This window comes from Symphalangus syndactylus, chromosome 18, assembly GCF_028878055.3.
Source record: "Symphalangus syndactylus isolate Jambi chromosome 18, NHGRI_mSymSyn1-v2.1_pri, whole genome shotgun sequence".
NCBI classification, from domain to species: Eukaryota; Metazoa; Chordata; class Mammalia; order Primates; family Hylobatidae; genus Symphalangus; species Symphalangus syndactylus.
Window position 1 is genome coordinate 110,736,359 of NC_072440.2, and position 16,363 is coordinate 110,752,721.

Genomic DNA, 16,363 nt, shown 5'->3' on the forward strand with positions numbered 1-16,363 from the left:
CCCTGAAACAAGAGTGTGGGGTGTGCCTGAAACAAGAGGGTGGGGTGTGCCTGAAATAAGAGGGTGTGTGTGCCTGAAACAAGAGGGTGGGGTGTCCCTGAAACAAGAGGGTGGGGTGTCCCTGAAACAAGAGGGTGGGGTGTCCCTGAAACAAGAGGGTGGGGTGTCCCTGAAACAAGAGTGTGGGGTGTGCCTGAAACAAGAGGGTGGGGTGTGCCTGAAATAAGAGGGTGTGTGTGCCTGAAACAAGAGGGTGGGGTGTCCCTGAAACAAGAGGGTGGGGTGTCCCTGAAACAAGAGGGCGTGTGTGCCTGAAACAAGAGGGTGGGGTGTCCCTGAAACAAGATGCTAGGGTGTGCCTGAAACAAGAGGGTGTGTGTGCCTGAAACAAGAGGGTGGGGTGTCCCTGAAATGAGAGGGTGGGGTGTGCCTAAAAAGGGAGGGTGTCCCTGAAACGAGAGGGTGGGGTGTCCCTGAAACAAGAAGGTGGGGTGTGCCTGAAACAAGAGGGTGTGTGTGCCTGAAACAAGAGGGTGGGGTGTCCCTGAAACAAGAGGGTGGGGTGTCCCTGAAACAAGAGGGTGGGGTGTCCCTGAAACAAGAGTGTGGGGTGTGCCTGAAACAAGAGGGTGGGGTGTGCCTGAAACAAGAGGGTGTGTGTGCCTGAAACAAGAGGGTGGGGTGTCCCTGAAATGAGAGGGTGGGGTGTGCCTAAAACGGGAGGGTGTCCCTGAAACGAGAGGGTGGGGTGTCCCTGAAACAAGATGCTGGGGTGTGCCTGAAACAAGAGGGTGTGTGTCCCTGAAACAAGAGGGTGTGTGTCCCTGAAACAAGAGGGTGGGGTGTGCCTGAAAAGAGAGGGGGGGTGTGCCTGAAACGAGAGGGTGCATGTCCCTGAAATGAGAGGGTGTGTGTCCCTGAAACAAGAGGGTGGGATGTCCCTGAAAAAAGATGCTGGGGTGTGCCTGAAACAAGAGAGTATGTGTCCCTGAAACAAGAGGGTGAGGTGTCCCTGAAACAAGAGGGTGCGGTGTCCCTGAAACAAGAGGGTGGGGTGTGCCTGAAAAGAGAGGGGGGGTGTGCCTGAAATGAGAGGGTGGGGTGTCCCTGAAATGAGAGGGTGGGGTGTCCCTGAAACGAGAGGGTGTGTGTCCCTGAAACGAGAGGGTGCGTGTCCCTGAAACGAGAGGGTGCGTGTCCCTGAAACGAGAGGTTGTGTGTGCCTGAAACAAGAGGGTGGGGTGTCCCTGAAACAATAGAGTGGGGTTTGCCTGAAACAAGAGGGTGGGGTGTCCCTGAAACAAGAGGGTGGGATGTGCCTGAAACGAGAGGGTGGGGTGTCCCTGAAACAAGAGGGTGGGATGTGCCTGAAACGAGAGGGTGGGGTGTCCCTGAAACGAGAGGGTGGGATGTCCCTGAAATGAGAGGGTGGGGTATCCCTGAAACGAGAGGGTGGGGTGTCCCTGAAACGTGAAAGCGGGATGTCCCTGAAATGAGAGGGTAAGGTGTGCCCGAAACGAGAGGGTGGGGAGTGTCTGAAATGAGAGCGTGGGTGTGTCTGAAACAAGAGGGTGGGCTGTCCCTGAAACAAGAACGTGGGCTGTCCCTGAAATGAGAGGGTGAAGTGTGCCTGAAACGAGAGGGTGGGGTGTGCCTGAGAGGGTGGGGTGTGCCTGACACATATAGTGGTGTGTGCTTGACACGGGGGTGGGGGGTGTGCTTGACACAGGATGATGGTGTGTGCTTGACCCAGGAGGGTGGTGTGTGCCTGACACGGTGGGGGTGTGCCTGACACAGGAGAGTGGGATATGGCTGATATAGGATAGTGGGGTGCACCTGACACAGGGTGGGGGTGTGCCTAACATAGGGTGGGGGTGTGCCTAACATAAGGTGGGGGGTGTGCCTGACACAGGGTGGGGTGTGCCTGACACAGGGTGGGGGTGTGCCTAATACTGGGTGGGGGGTATGCCTGACACAGGAGTGGGGTATGCCTGACACAGGAGTGGGGTGTGCCTGACACAGGAGTGGGGTGTGCCTGACACAGGGTGGGGGTGTGCCTAATACTGGGTGGGGGGTATGCCTGACACAGGAGTGGGGTATGCCTGACACAGGAGTGGGGTGTGCCTGACACAGGGTGGGGTGTGCCTGACACAGGGTGGGGGTGTGCCTAATACTGGGTGGGGGGTATGCCTGACACAGGAGTGGGGTATGCCTGACACAGGAGTGGGGTGTGCCTGACACAGGAGGGGTGTGTGCCTGACACTGGGTGGCGGACGTGCCAGTCAGGCGGATGTAGCTTGAGAGCACCAGAAAGAGCATCCCTGGCCTCTGAAGGCCCCGGGCAGCCGCATCCTGGCCATCTCTTTTCAGACTCACTCGCTTGATGACTGGCCTTGACCTTGGCCCTTGTGTCCTCCACCAAGGAGCTGAGTCTCAGCGAGAATCCTATCATTCCAGTTTAGCAGAACCCCCTTAATGAAGTTGAGTTATGAAGCGTTTTGCACTGACCCCCTCTGCCCTGGCTGGACGTCCCAGCTGCCTTTGCTGCATTTGGGTCTTGCACTTGGTTCTTTTGGGATACCTCACTCCCCTATGACAGTAGCTCAGAGGAAGTCTGTCTGTAAGTCGAGTCTGGTATAAGAGCTGGAAGCCAAACTATTAACACAAATTCCCGGCCAGCTATGGAGTGGCTGCGTGACCAGGAGCGTGTCTCACCCTCTCTTATCACTAGTATCCTCTTCTATAAAATGAAGATTAAAGATAGTGCTTACTTAAGAGCCACAATTTTCAGGGGAGGAAATTGGTCAAAAGTTTGGGTGTAGCTGGCACCTGGCTTGGAGGCAGCGGTGAGGAAGACGCTGTCCCTGAGCTGAGTGCAGAGCTGGGGGACGGGGCAAGGCCATCCATGCCGGGTGGGGACATCTGGAGGTGGAGGTGGGAGACAGGCAGGCCCTGGTCAGGGTGCAGTCGGGTGCATTTGGGGAGTGGGCCCAGAAGGAGGAGAGGTGATGGATGGGTCTGTAATGAATTCTGCCTGTTTCATAGGTTTTTTGTCTGGGGTGTGATCTAGGCTGGGTATACACGTGTGGGCCTTGTCTGGAAATGCATTCTGGCTGCCGTCCCTAGCCTCAGCATGCACTGAGGGTCTCTGCACAGACAGCAGGCACACGAAGTGCATCCTCTGCCCGCAGCACAGCGCAGACGCCCCTCGGGCACTGTGGGCTTGGTGTCTTATTCATCTCTGCCCTTCCCAATCAAGATGGTGATTGACAGTTGCCTAACTTGAACACACTTTTCTTCATTTTACAAGAACCCGCAAATGGACGGACAGAGAGAGAGGGGAACAGCCTCACCTATGCAGGTTCTCCCATCGTCTCCTAACTCGTAGGGGTCCGCACAGAGGCACTGGAAGCCGCCCTTGGTGTTTCTGCACCTCGCGGAGGCGTGGCAGGGGGGGTGGGCGCTGTCTGCACACTCGTTCACATCTGCCAGACACACAAGGCCATACAGGTGAGAGGAAGCGGCTGCATCCCTTTCTCCCGTGAGCGCCCCCATTCTGGGAGGTGCTTCTCTCTGTGGAGGTCAGCCTTTTGCCTGCCATCCCACCTGGTCTAGGGGTAACTGCCCCCCTGCTCCCCGCACATCCGAAAAGGTAATGAGGAGCAGACAGATGTGCGCTGGCCGTGGGCTCTGAGCCTGCAGGGAGTCCACACACTGGGGCTCGCTCAGGCCCAAGTCACAGGAGCCTTCCTGGAGGAAATTAGGGTTTGCCTGGGATAGGGGAAGGTGGAATGTGGCCAAGTGCAGGACATGGGGGCAGGAAGGGGCCAGGATGAGGGTGGGCAGGGTCTGCTTCGCCCAGGCAGATGCTCCCAGCTGGCTGACAGGTCCTCTGAGAGCAAGGACTGGGGCCACCTGCCACCGCCAGTGAGGATATGGAGTCCCCTCCTGCTCCCCCTGCACACAAATCCTACAACCTAGTACCTCATCCCCTAGGCTTATGTTTCCAGATAACCTGCTGTACATTTTGTTCAAATAATATTCCTTTTCTGGCCAATTTTAGAAAACAAGCAGTAGCATGTCACAGATCTGCTCCACATGCCCAATGCACATTCTCCAAATGGAACAGGTGCTGTCAGTGCTGGGGACGTGACCTCTTCCAGGAGCTGCTCTGTTTGGAGGGAACAGAGCTGGCCTGGGTGCAGCCTCCACCGAGGGCCAGGCTGGAGGCAGCAACCTCCCTGCACTCCTGGGGCCCTGGTGCTGATGACACCCCCAGACAGGGCGAAGGCACTGGGAGGGGTGGAGGGACTCTCCCCAGTCTCACCGCTGAGTGGAAGAGCCGGGGTCCACATAGGCCACAGGGTCTTGGCCCCCGACTCAGCCACCCCAGGACGGTGAGAATGTGTGAACCTGAGCAGTGCTCAGGCGATCCAGTGCCGGAGACCCGTGAGGCCTGGAAGGCCAGCTGGGGTGGTCTGCTGCCCCCCTGCTCCCCAGGGCGAGGAGCTGCACTGGACAGGACTGCCCACTCCTGACCCGGGGGAGGCTGGCCCATGCTGGTTTTCTCAGTTACAGAATGGGTATAATTATGTCGGCTGGGAAAAACGGGCGTGGAATCAAAGAAGATGCTTATGACAACCAGCAGGGTGTCGGGGATATCTCAGGCTTTCTAAATGGCACAGTCTTTAAAAATGACATTATTGATAATGACAACCATTCTATAAGAGTATAAGAAGTCGGGTCTGGTGGCTCATGCCTGTAATCCCAGCACTTTGGGAGGCTAAGGTGAGCAGATCACCTGAGGTCAGGAGTTTGAGCCCAGCCTGGCCAACATGGTGAAATCCCCTCTCCACTAAAAATACAAAAATGAGCTGGATGCAGTGGTGGGTGCCTGTAATCCCAGCTACTCAGGAGGCTGAGGTAGGAGAATCACTTGAGCCCAGGAAGCGGAGGTTGCAGTGAGCAGAGATTGTACCACTGCACTCCAGCCTGGGTGGCAGAGTGAGACTCTGTCTCAAAAAAATAAAAAGAAGAAAAAGTCAAGAAATTTCAAAGGATTGAAGCTATTGACTATCGGCTACTGTTAATTGTCTCTATCTTGCAGCAGCTATTAAAGTGTTTTATGTATAGGTAACCATGTCAAGGCTGTTAAACCTAGAAGGTCTTTCTTGGCTAAAGCTGTCCCTGGAACCAGCCCCTCCTGCATCACGTTATGCAGAGCTGTGAAGCACCGGAGCTGTGTGAAGGCATCTGCAGCCACCCCTGGGGTAGGGGAGTGTTTCCATCATGATCGCATAAAAAAATCAAAGTCATCACCCATGAATGCTGCAGGCCCATTTTCTCTTCTTCATCCCCTGGGATGTGCGATGGGGTCCTCAGAATGGGAACGGCAGCCACCAACACATCCCTGCATCCCTCTCAGGGAGTTCCCTTGGAGCAGCTTCCGCCCCCTCTCCTCACCCCATCCCTGCAGTTCTCATCCTGGGTATGAGTTCCCTGTGGCTGCTGGGAAAAATCATCACAAAGTGGATGGCGCCAAGCAACAGAAATGCACCCTCCGAGAGTTCTGGAGGTCACAGGTCTGAAATCAGGGTGTCGGCCGGGCGGTGCTCCTTCAGCAGGCTCTCGGCGGAGTGGGGAGCGGGGGGGTCCTTCCTGCATGCTCTGGCTCCTGGTGGGTCCTGGGGGGCCCATGCCTGGCAGATGCTTTGTTTCCATCCTGGGTCTTCACACGGTCCCGTCTCTCTGTGTCTTGTCTCCTCTTCCTACGAGGACACTGCGCATTGGAGCAGGATGCACCCGACAGCCTCATTTTAACTCGATGGCACCTGCAAAGGCCTTGCTTCTTCATCAGGCCACATGCAGAGGCACACGGGGCTAGAACTTGAGCATAGCTTTTTGGGGGCACAGTTTGGCCCACAACCCTCCACCCACGGTCAGTTTCTTCTAAGCAGAAGGCCGAGTCACGGGCCAGCGCTGTGTAGGTCTCCTTCCCAGGATGGACAGGAAGGAGGGGGACAAATCGGCCCTGTCTGAAGAGCAGCGCTCCTGACAGAGGAGGAAACCAGCCTCAGCCGCAGTGTCCCCAGATACCAGAGCCACCTGCATGGAGGCCGAGGCTCTGCTCTCTGCTTCGCCGTGAGTTTCAAGAAGAGCAGCCATGGTGTCCACAAGTCTCCACGCGCAGTGAGTGTGCAGACGACCATGGCATCCACAGTCTCCATGTGTACTGAGAGTGCAGATGGGCACAGATGTTTCCATTTCTCTAAGCAAATTAGTACTGGTTGCGAACTGTATTTTCCGTAATACGCACAAAGCATTTATGTATATTCGTTTACTGTATAACCTCCTGACAATAACTCATGGAAAAAGCCACTGACTCATAGCTTTTTATCTATTTGAAATTCGCAACATCAAGGCACTCAGAGGAGACTCACTGCAATGCATTTGCCAGCTTTTTTTTTTTTTTTGGAGATGGAGTCTCACTCTGTCACCCAGGCTGGAGTGCAGTGGTGCAGTCTCGGCTCATTGAAACCTCCACCTCCCGAGTTCAAGCAATTCTCTTGCCTCAGCCTCCTGGGTAGCTGGGATTACAGGCACCCATCACCATGCCCGGCTAATTTTTCTTTTTTGTATTTTTAGTAGAGATGGGGTTTCACCATCTTGGCTAGGCTGGTGTTGAACTCCTGACTTCATGATCCACCCGCCTTGGCCTCCCAAAGTGCTGGGATTATGGGCATAAGCCACCACACCTGGCCTTAATATAAAGTTTTTATGTGAATGAGTTTGAGTGAATAAGTAGAATTTGAGTAGAGAAGAGAGCAGCAAATACTATTCGTTTTACTGTATTAAATATTCAGTTAAGCCCGCAGCCTTCCTTTCTGTAGCCACAGACGTGTTGATGAGGTTTCACTGAGGATCTCCTTGAGTACGTATATTCTTATCAATTTAGCATAAACGTAAAGCTTCCTGTCTGTTATACTTTTTCCCTTGTGATTCTCGATTTTGAAACTTCTAGTGCAGGGAACAGCTGTGGTAAAAATATTTGTGCACGCGCATTTGTACCAGAGTTTTGAGTTTTGTCATTTATTTCTAAGATATATTTTAATTATAGATGTGATAAAATGAATAAAAAAAGAGTTGTATCGATGAAGGTTAGCAGTCTCTCCTCCCTGTTCCCATCTCAGGCTGCTGAGGTTTCCAGTATTCACAGGTTCTGGGGCAGAGCCTAGCGCTCCCCTCACATTCGGGAGGACACTCATCAAAGTGATGTGTGTGCCGGTGGCCCACTGCTTAAAAAAAAACCTGAACAGATTCCCAAATGCACACATTGCTGTGTAGCTTACATGTTTATTGAGTGACTTGTCACCGACACTCTTCCAAGTCAACAGACACCCTGCTAACTGCAGCGCAATGGTTCTGGGTGTGGCCATCCCGGCATTCAGAGCACAGCTCCTGAGCACACAGTGTTAATAACCACAGGCCTGCACCCCGCTCTTTGTACTGTGCATTTATAACTAATTTAAATCGATGCCTTATTCCCGTCCTCATTTCACGTTTGAAAACGTGGAGGCACACAAAGGCTCAGCACTCTTGGGAGACAGATTAAATGGCTACTGAAATGTCTGTGGCAGGAGAACATGAAGTTGGGCCCAAGTTAGTGAACTAGAGAGAGAAGACGAGTTAGGGTTGGCCGACGCGTGTCTCAGACCTTCACATACACAGTCTAATGGGGTCTTGTGAAGAGTGTGGATTCTGACTCAGGGATTGTGGTGGCCCCAGACGCCGCAGGTATAATAAGCTGCTTGGTGATGTTGTTGCTGCAGCCGGAGAGCCTGCCAGGAGCGCTGGCTGCTGTGCATGGACCATGCTGAGAAACACTCCTGCACCCTCCGGAGCACCCAGACTGGTTGAGAAATAGTCCTTCTTACAATGGATCTTAACTTCAGACAGCTGTTAATTGTTGGACTAAAAATCAAGGAAGATAAATGAAACTGGCTAGCCATATGTAGAAAGCTGAAACTGGATCCCTTCCTTACACCTTATACAAAAATTAATTCAAGGTGGATTAAAGACTTACATGTTAGACCTAAAACCATAAAAACCTTAGAAGAAAACCTAGGCATTACCATTCAGGACATAGGCATGGACAAGGACTTCATGTCTAAAACACCAAAAGCAATGGCAACAAAGCCAAAATTGACAAATGGGATCTAATTAAACTAAAGAGCTTCTGCACAGCAAAAGAAACTACCATCAGAGTGAACAGGCAACCTACAGAATGGGAGAAAATTTTCGCAACCTACTCATCTGACAAGGGGCTAATATCCAGAATCTACAATGAACTCAAACAAATTTTCAAGAAAAAAACAAACAACCCCATCAAAAAGTGAGTGAAGGATATGAACAGACACGTCTCAAAAGAAGACATTTATGCAGCCAAAAAACACATGAAAAAATGCTCATCATCACTGGCCATCAGAGAAATGCAAATCAAAACCACAGTGAGATACCATCTCACACCAGTTAGAATGGCCATCATTAAAAAGTCAGGAAACAACAGGTGCTGGAGAGGATGTGGAGAAATAGGAACACTTTTACACTGTTGGTGGGACTGTAAACTAGTTCAACCATTGTGGAAGTCAGTGTGGCGATTCCTCAGGGATCTAGATCTAGAAATACCATTTGACCCAGCCATCCCATTACTGGGTATATACCCAAAGGACTATAAATCATGCTGCTATAAAGACACATGCACATGTATGTTTATTGCAGCACTATTCACAATAGCAAAGACTTGGAACCAACCCAAATGTCCAACGATAGACTGGATTAAGAAAATGTGGCACATATACAACATGGAATACTATGCAGCCATAAACAATGATGAGTTCATGTCCTTTGTAGGGACATGGATGAAACTGGAAATCATCATTCTCAGTAAACTATCTCAAGGACAAAAAACCAAACACCACATGTTGTCACTCACAGGTGGGAATTGAACAATGAGAACTCATGGACACAGGAAGGGGAACATCACACTCTGGGGACTGTTGTGGGGTGGGGGGAGGGGGGAGGGACAGCATTAGGAGATATACCTAATGCTAAATGACGAGTTAATGGGTGCAGCACACCAACATGGCACATGGATACATATGTAACAAACCTGCACATTGTGCACATGTACCCTAAAACTTAAAGTATAATAATAATAAAATAAAATAAAATAAAGAAATCCAAAAAAGGAACAAGAAAGAAGAGTGATTTTGATGGCATAGGATGGTCTAGAGGAGGCTGGAGGAGCATTCCTCATTTAGGAGACAGATGAGCAACGTCCCAGGTGGAAGGTCAAGAGGGCACGCGCACAGGGGGCAGCTCCACACAGGCAGGTTGCAGGACACCAGCGGTCTCCCTTCCTGATCCACTCTAGGGTCTCACCCATCTTTTATTTGCACCTTGAAGATCCCTGTGAGTAGCACTTTGGGGTCATCCATACTTAAAATGAAACTAAAATGGTCACATGAAACATCTGGATATTTGGGCAAGGCAAGACGCAGGTGTACAGTGAAATGCACCGTAGGAAGGCTTGTTAACATAGAACACGCAGCGTGCTATGCCCTGAAGCACCTGCCATCAATTCCTTAACTGTAATGCCAACAGGGAAAACCAGGAATCGTGGGTGAAGTGGCCATTTCAAGTTTGCAGTCTCTAAGCCAAGGGAACAGGAAAACCTTGCGATTCGTGATCCTTTTGTCACTGAAGGGTCAGCGGCACAGCCTACGGCCAGGAGTCATGCAATAGTGTTAACAGCAACCACGAGTTTACACAGACGTCATCACCCAACAGAGTGGTTGTGTATCTATCACTGAGGCTTCTGGAAAGTTCTCTGGGAGAGACATCCCGGTCTGCTGTTCTCTGGGGCACTGTCTAATCTCTGGGTGATTTCCTTGTACACTGTCATTCATGACCAATCCCAAAATGCAGCAGGGGAGCACGTCTGCAAATCTGACATTGTGGAATTACCAGTTTAAACAGAGGGTTTCCAGCCCAGGCTGGTTTCCAGTGATGACACCTCCCTCACCTGTGGAGCAGACCTCTGCCCTATCTATGCCCAGGCAGCGCCCTGTGCTGTTAGAGACTCTGAAAGTTATTTCCCAGGCACTGTTCCCCAGCCAGCTTTGCTTCTTCCTCTCCTCATCCCTTCTCTCCTCTCCTAATGGGAAGGTGGCTCCCGGGAGACCACAGACTTGGCAGGAGCCGCACCCCTACCTGACCCCTGCCACAGCACGGAGTCCTGGTGGGTCTCTGGTGCACGCAGGGTCTCAGCCTCTCCCTTTATGACTGAGGGTCTGGAAGCAGTTGGCCACTGCAACCCTTCAAGGACAAACATTTTGGACTTTCAAAATTGAAATGGAAATTTTGTTATTGTGCTAAATTATACATAATGTAAAATTTACCACCTCAGCCATTTTTAAATGTACAGTTCAATGGCATTGAGCACATTGACCTTGTGCAACTTATCACACCATCCCCCTCCAGGCCTTTTTTTTGGTAGAGATGGGGTTTCACTATGTTTCTCAGGCTGGTCTTGAACTCCTGGCCTCAAAGGATTCTCTCACCTGGGTCTCCCAAAGCACTGGCTCCAGGACTCTCATCTTCTGAAAACTCTGAGAAAACTGAAAACTGTGGACTTTGCTTTTATTTCTGCTTGCAAACCAGCCAGATTCTTGCATGAGACCATCTCTTTCTTCTGCAGTCTAGGTAAGTGCAGCTCATAGCAGGTAGCTCACAGGAGGCTGTGAGTCTGATGCCAATTTTCCTCCCCTAAAATGCAGTCCCTGAAGGCAGCTGGTTGGCCTTCTAAAGATTGCTGGTGAGTATCGTCTGAGCAACCTTCCTCCGAGAACAGCAGCCATTCCTGCCCCTGCCTGCCCTGACCCCACCGGCCCATGAGACCAGAACCAGCAGACCAGGTTTTGTTGCAGAGCATTTCTGAAGTAGTTGGGGAACGCGAGCTGCTCTGACAGGAAGCCCCAGCCTCAGGAGTCGCACCCAGAGGGCTCTGTCTCAGAACAGTCAGACGGGGACTCATTCTGCTGCTCCCCGCAGAGGGACCCCAGTACCCCGCTCTTCCCCTGGGAGGCTCTGTTGTCCAGCTGCCCTGGGCTGACAGCCGCATGGGAGGAGCAGGTGGAGGTGGCCCACGGCTGTCTTGCCTTTCGGCCTGAAAGGTGCCTCCCCATCCTGCTCTCAAATTACCACGGGAGGCCACACCTGTCCACACCTAAACATGCGGGAGGCTGGGAGTGGAACCCAGTGGCTGGAGGAGGACCAGGCATGGGCATCAGCCACCTGTAGGAGGTGGAGGTGGAGGCGAGCCTTACTCTATGGGTTCCTGGAGTGGCGATGTTTGCTGCTGTGTTCCCTTTGAGAAAGCGCCCCTGCGAGTTCACCCCAACTTTGCCTGGAACTCACGGACTCCTCTCTCTTCCCTCACCGGTGACCCCATTGGCACGATTCCACGTGCCTGTCCTGAGGCCTCACTACCTAGAAAGAGGCCCGCTGGGAACACGGCCAAGGGGAGAGCCCTTGCTTTCTATCCTCAAATTGCTCCTGGGAAGATAACAGTTTCGGAAGCCCCTTTTGTTGAAGAAACTTTCAATGACATTGCATTGTTAATTTATATGAGAAACATGCAGATGTTTTGTAATTGTCATTAAAGGAAGGACTGACCTTTGCAGAGGGGAGGCTGGAAATCCCATCCTTCCTGGGTGCAGGTGAGCTGCTCCTGGCCTTGGAGCTCATACCCATGCCGGCAGGAGTACACCAGCACGCGCCTCCCAGACTCCTCACAGTGCACAAAGTCCCCATTCTCCACGCTCTCCGGGAAGCCACACTTGTCGTCTATGAAATGTGGACAGGTTGACATGTAGTCAAACTATGAGAAAAGAAAACCACACACCAACGTCCCTGTCACGGTGCGCTTGTGCCCTGGAGGGGCTGGTGCCGAGGCCGGGGAGCCCTGCTGTGGTCACTCACTGAGCACCCACGCAGCACACACGGCCACTTCCCAGGTCGGGCCCCGCTGGCTCCCTTTCTCTAGGCCTCCAGTTCCTTTCTCACTAGAGAAGGGTCCCGCCCCGCCCCGGGAGCTGCCCTGAGGGTGTAAGGCAGGGCGTTGACACTGTTTTCTAAACAGTGAAAAGTTAAAATCAGCTCCTGGGGAAGATAAGCTTTGTTTGATGAGATGCAGGTGCTATAACGTGGTGTGAGAAGAGACCAAACATTACCTTGAGGAAAGGTTTCCCTCCAGGCCTCCAGGTTCATGCCAGGGATGCTGTCACAAGACTCAAAGTCTTCAGGGAATTTTCCGACTTGGAAGGCATCCACGGGCACCCTGGTGAGGCCGGTGTTGTCACAGATGACCCGAGACAGGGAGTGCTTCTCCAGCTCACGCCTCTGCGCATCCGTGAAGATGTGGCTGTTCTCCCACCAAAACCTCCAGAGAAGGAGACAGTGAGTAAGGTCATGGTGCATGGAGAACCCCCAGGGCAGGCACTCAGGACCAGCCGCCCACTGCTGTGTGCTGCCAGCCTCTACTGCGGCGTCTGCCCAGACTCCCAGCACCCGGGGCCGCGCAGGTGCAGGCGCTGAGGACCTGAAGGAGACCCTGTGGCGTCTGCCCAGACCCCCGAGCACCCGGGCCCACTCAGGTGCAGGCACTGAGGACCTGCAGGAGGCGAGATGTGAAGGGGCAGCACAGCATGCACCTGGCTGTCTGAACGAGCGGTGTCAGATGGAAGAGGGGCTCAGAGCCACTTTGCTGGTTGACTATGAGCAACTATTGTGCTGCATTGCTGTTATCTGGGGTGTATTGCTGTATTAAAAGCAAGAATAATGACAGCAAATTCAGCTATTTTAGAGGGTGCTGCTCTACTCTGAAGTCAAGGTGCCCTGCACAGTCTCTCTACCTTCAGCTTCTTCCTCCAGGCCATGATTAATCAAGAAAATTGCAATGTGAAGAAATGAAGTCCCACTTTCCTCTCAAAATATGAAAATGGTTGCCAAAGCCTCAATAGCTCCTGGCCTGAATGCCGTAAAGCATGCATCTCCCATGTGCATCTCCCCTGCCATGTAAAACTCTTCTGGTTCCCATCGCGGGGATGAATTCCTCTTAGAACATGAAAAAGAGGCCCCACTATACCTAAGTTAATTGATCCCATTTTTGCATTGGGGAGATATTTGGTCATTAATACATAGGATGAGAAATTGGGGGTACCACCCTAGGAATCTGCCAGCTGCCTCTGCACTGATTTCAGATGGAGCTTCCACCATGGGTGGCATAAAACACGCATGGGAGACACACGTATGGGGCAAGCTGGCGAAATCTTCCCCCTTCTGAGCTAGTGGCTTCCCATGTCCCAGAGAATTCCAAACCGCACGTTTGCTGAAGACACAGCTATGAGGGAGACAAGTTCCCCTGGTGATTTCTCCCCAGGTGTTCGTAGCTCTTCGAAATGCTGCATCTCAGAAATTACAGATAAAAGTCACACCGGGGAAAGGACAGAAGCCCCGGCATGTGGCAGGTGCACTCTCTGGGAAGAGTACAGATCCTTTACAACAAAAATCTGACCTCGGCACAGTGACTACCAAAAATAGAGAGAGAATTGGATAGGTAGGGATGTCTTTAAAAGCAAAAGAAAACATTTTCCCATTGTTTTTGTCTGTGTTGTTCCGAAATCCTAACACTGGTATCCTGTGTACCTGCTTCTACAGGGGGCATGGACTCAGTCAGATGGGAACAGGATCTGGCTCTGACTCCCTCCAGTACAAACCTCCAAATTCTAGGTTGAACTTGTGGAGGGAGCAGACATGTACCAGGCAGGCAAAGCGGGACCTCAGCTTTCTGCTACCGGCAAGCATCTGCTATCTGCAGGCGGGGGCTGGGGCGCGGGGAAGGCCTGTCCAGCCCAGAGGCATCCATGAACGCCAGGCATGGCCTGTGTATGCGCCTGAGTCACTGTCCACCTCTGCGCTTTCCCGGGAGTTGTCAGGGGATGTGGGGGATGGAATGCAGTCTCAGGGCTGTCATGAGTGTGTCCAATTTGTGTTATGTGCCTGCTTGCTCGTGTGGTTGGATCTAGGAAAAATCAGCGCTAGCTCCCATTCTAAGTGCTATGTGCTTTGTAGTTGCTCGTTATAAAAACACTGTTCTAGGTTAAGGAAGCTGTGGGTGGGAGAAACAACCTGACTAGGCTTACGTAAGAGTTGAACGGTGGAGCCGGAATTTGAATGCAGGTCTGGCTGGCTTCAGAACCAATGCAAACCACCCGCCTCTGTGCAGGGACCTACCAGTCACCGTCCCGCAGAGCCTTCATCTGCTTCCCAATGAGACAGGCAAACAGGGGCCCTGTCCGAGCCCTGGGGAGGAAGTTTTCAGCTAAGCCTCCCAGCCAGACATCGATGTTGTCAGGATGCTTGTACAAGTCCAGGATCTTGTCGGCCACGCTCCTGCTGGCGATGGCTGTGCTCAGGTCAGCGGGGGTCTCCAGGCGAGGCAGGCCGCAGAACTCCCTCCACTCATTGTAACCTGCACAGGGGAGAGGCTGCAGGGTTTCTCTCACAGACCTGAACCTTTGTTCAGCCCATCTCACTCACGTCATGGTCCCCGAGACTGGAAGCGCAGCAGGACAGAGTCCTGTCCCACCCTGTGACACTGCCCGGCAGTTTGCCAGGCTAGGATGTTCCAGCTCAGATGCCAGAGCTCTTTTTGCAGGGTTTGTTCATAAAGGAGCTGGAGACAGCAAGAATGCCCAGTCAACGACATCTAAGTGCATTCCTGTTATCGCCCAGCCTGCGCTTAGTTCTCGCCTCTACAGGGCAACCGAAACAGCTCCGCATTCTCTTCAGAATTTGCCTCCCACAATGACATCAGGAGCACACACAAAAGCCAGCACGCGCCCCCTGCCCCCCCATACACACTCACACACACACATGCACACACACACACAAATATCTTTGTCTGTCTGGCCACTCATCTCCATATTGAAGACTGGAGATCTTTTCTTGCTGAGAACCCTGGTGAATCCCTAGCCTCTCTTCTCACTCCTCCTCCTGCTTGCTGACCCAAGCCTGAGCTGCTCCCTTCCCAGGCCCCTATCCATGGTCTGACTCTGTGGCTGCGCCTTTGCCTGACACTCGTGCCCCTCCCTGTGCCTCCCTCCTCACATCCGCCTTCGTCCCTCATCCACTCTTCTTGGTTCAGCTGTCGCCTCCTCCAGAAGTGCTCCCTCCTCAAGGATGGGCGACCCTCACTCCCGCGGGGTCTGATCAGAGCGCCGCCCAGGGCCTCTGCTACTGTCTCTACTCATCCACCTGCCCTGTGCAGTGCTTTAGCTAAGACTGTGTCTGGTTCTACCCTCAGCGCCCTGCCCACCACAGGCTCCCAGCAGAAGTCCCAGACAAGTGCACGCACAGCAACATGTGAGCACTGGGCCGGTTCCCCCCAGGGGCAGTGAGGCTTTCATGGGACAGAAGGTTGGGCCCTCATGGTGTCTCATGTTTAGACCAAACAGAACTGGGAGAAATAGCCGGGCATCCTCCAGTTGGTCTAGGAAGGGGATGCCCATGTGATAAACAGACTCATGGAGCCAAGGGGTGGGAACAACTTGGAAGAAGACAGATTGGAAGAATGGGCAAAGTGAAAGAGGAAGGCATGAGTGAGATTCAAAATCTGAGCTTCTAGAGGCCAGGTGCGGTGGCTCACGCCTGTAATCCCAGCAGTTTTGGAGGCCGAAGTGGGTGGATTGCCTGAGGTCAGGAGTTTGAGACCAGCCTGGCCGGCATGGTGAAACTCCATCTCTACTAAAAATACAAAAATTAGCTAGGCGTGGTGGCGGGTGCCTGTAATCCCAGCTACTCGGGAGGCTGGGGCAGGAGAATTGCTTGAACCTGGGAGACAGAGGTTGCAGTGAGCTGAGATCACCCCATTGCTCTCCAGCCTGGGTGACAAGAGTGAGACTTTGTCTCAAAAAAACAAAAAACAAAGAAATCCTGAGCTTTCAGAAAACTGCTGTCAGGTGCCATTGAGTCCATTTCTTAAAGGGCGGCTCCCTGGTTCGCCATCAGGAGGAACAAGTGTGTGTCTGACTCTTGTGCTGCCAGAGTCACCCCCCTTGGCTGGCCCCATAGGCCTGGCACTGCTGCGTCTGGCAAGGGTTCCCCCCAGCCCCCGTGAGAAGCTGCGCTGCCTCAGCCTGACTCCTGCTGTCCATAGTGGGCTCTGCCACCCTGTGATCTGCAGAAACCACTCTCGTTTTCTCTCTCCAGATGGGCCATCCCAGCCCTCTCATCAAAGCCA

At 52.7% G+C, this 16,363-nt stretch overlaps 1 protein-coding gene across 5 annotated transcripts in view; it reads right to left on the reverse strand.

Moving 5' to 3' along the window:
* Positions 1-16,363, reverse strand: part of TPO (thyroid peroxidase) — a 127,494-nt gene that overhangs the window by 36,088 nt on the left and 75,043 nt on the right. For 4 of the 5 annotated variants that reach the window (XM_055253450.2, XM_055253448.2, XM_063622864.1 and 1 more), the window contains 4 exons: positions 14,356-14,593; positions 12,294-12,502; positions 11,737-11,907; positions 3,354-3,485 (listed from right to left, as the gene is read on the reverse strand). In XM_055253450.2, coding sequence (XP_055109425.2) covers positions 3,354-3,485; positions 11,737-11,907; positions 12,294-12,502; positions 14,356-14,593 — 750 coding nt within the window. The remainder of the gene's footprint in view (positions 1-3,353; positions 3,486-11,736; positions 11,908-12,293; positions 12,503-14,355; positions 14,594-16,363) is intronic. The other variant, XM_055253447.2, reaches the window with a different exon arrangement.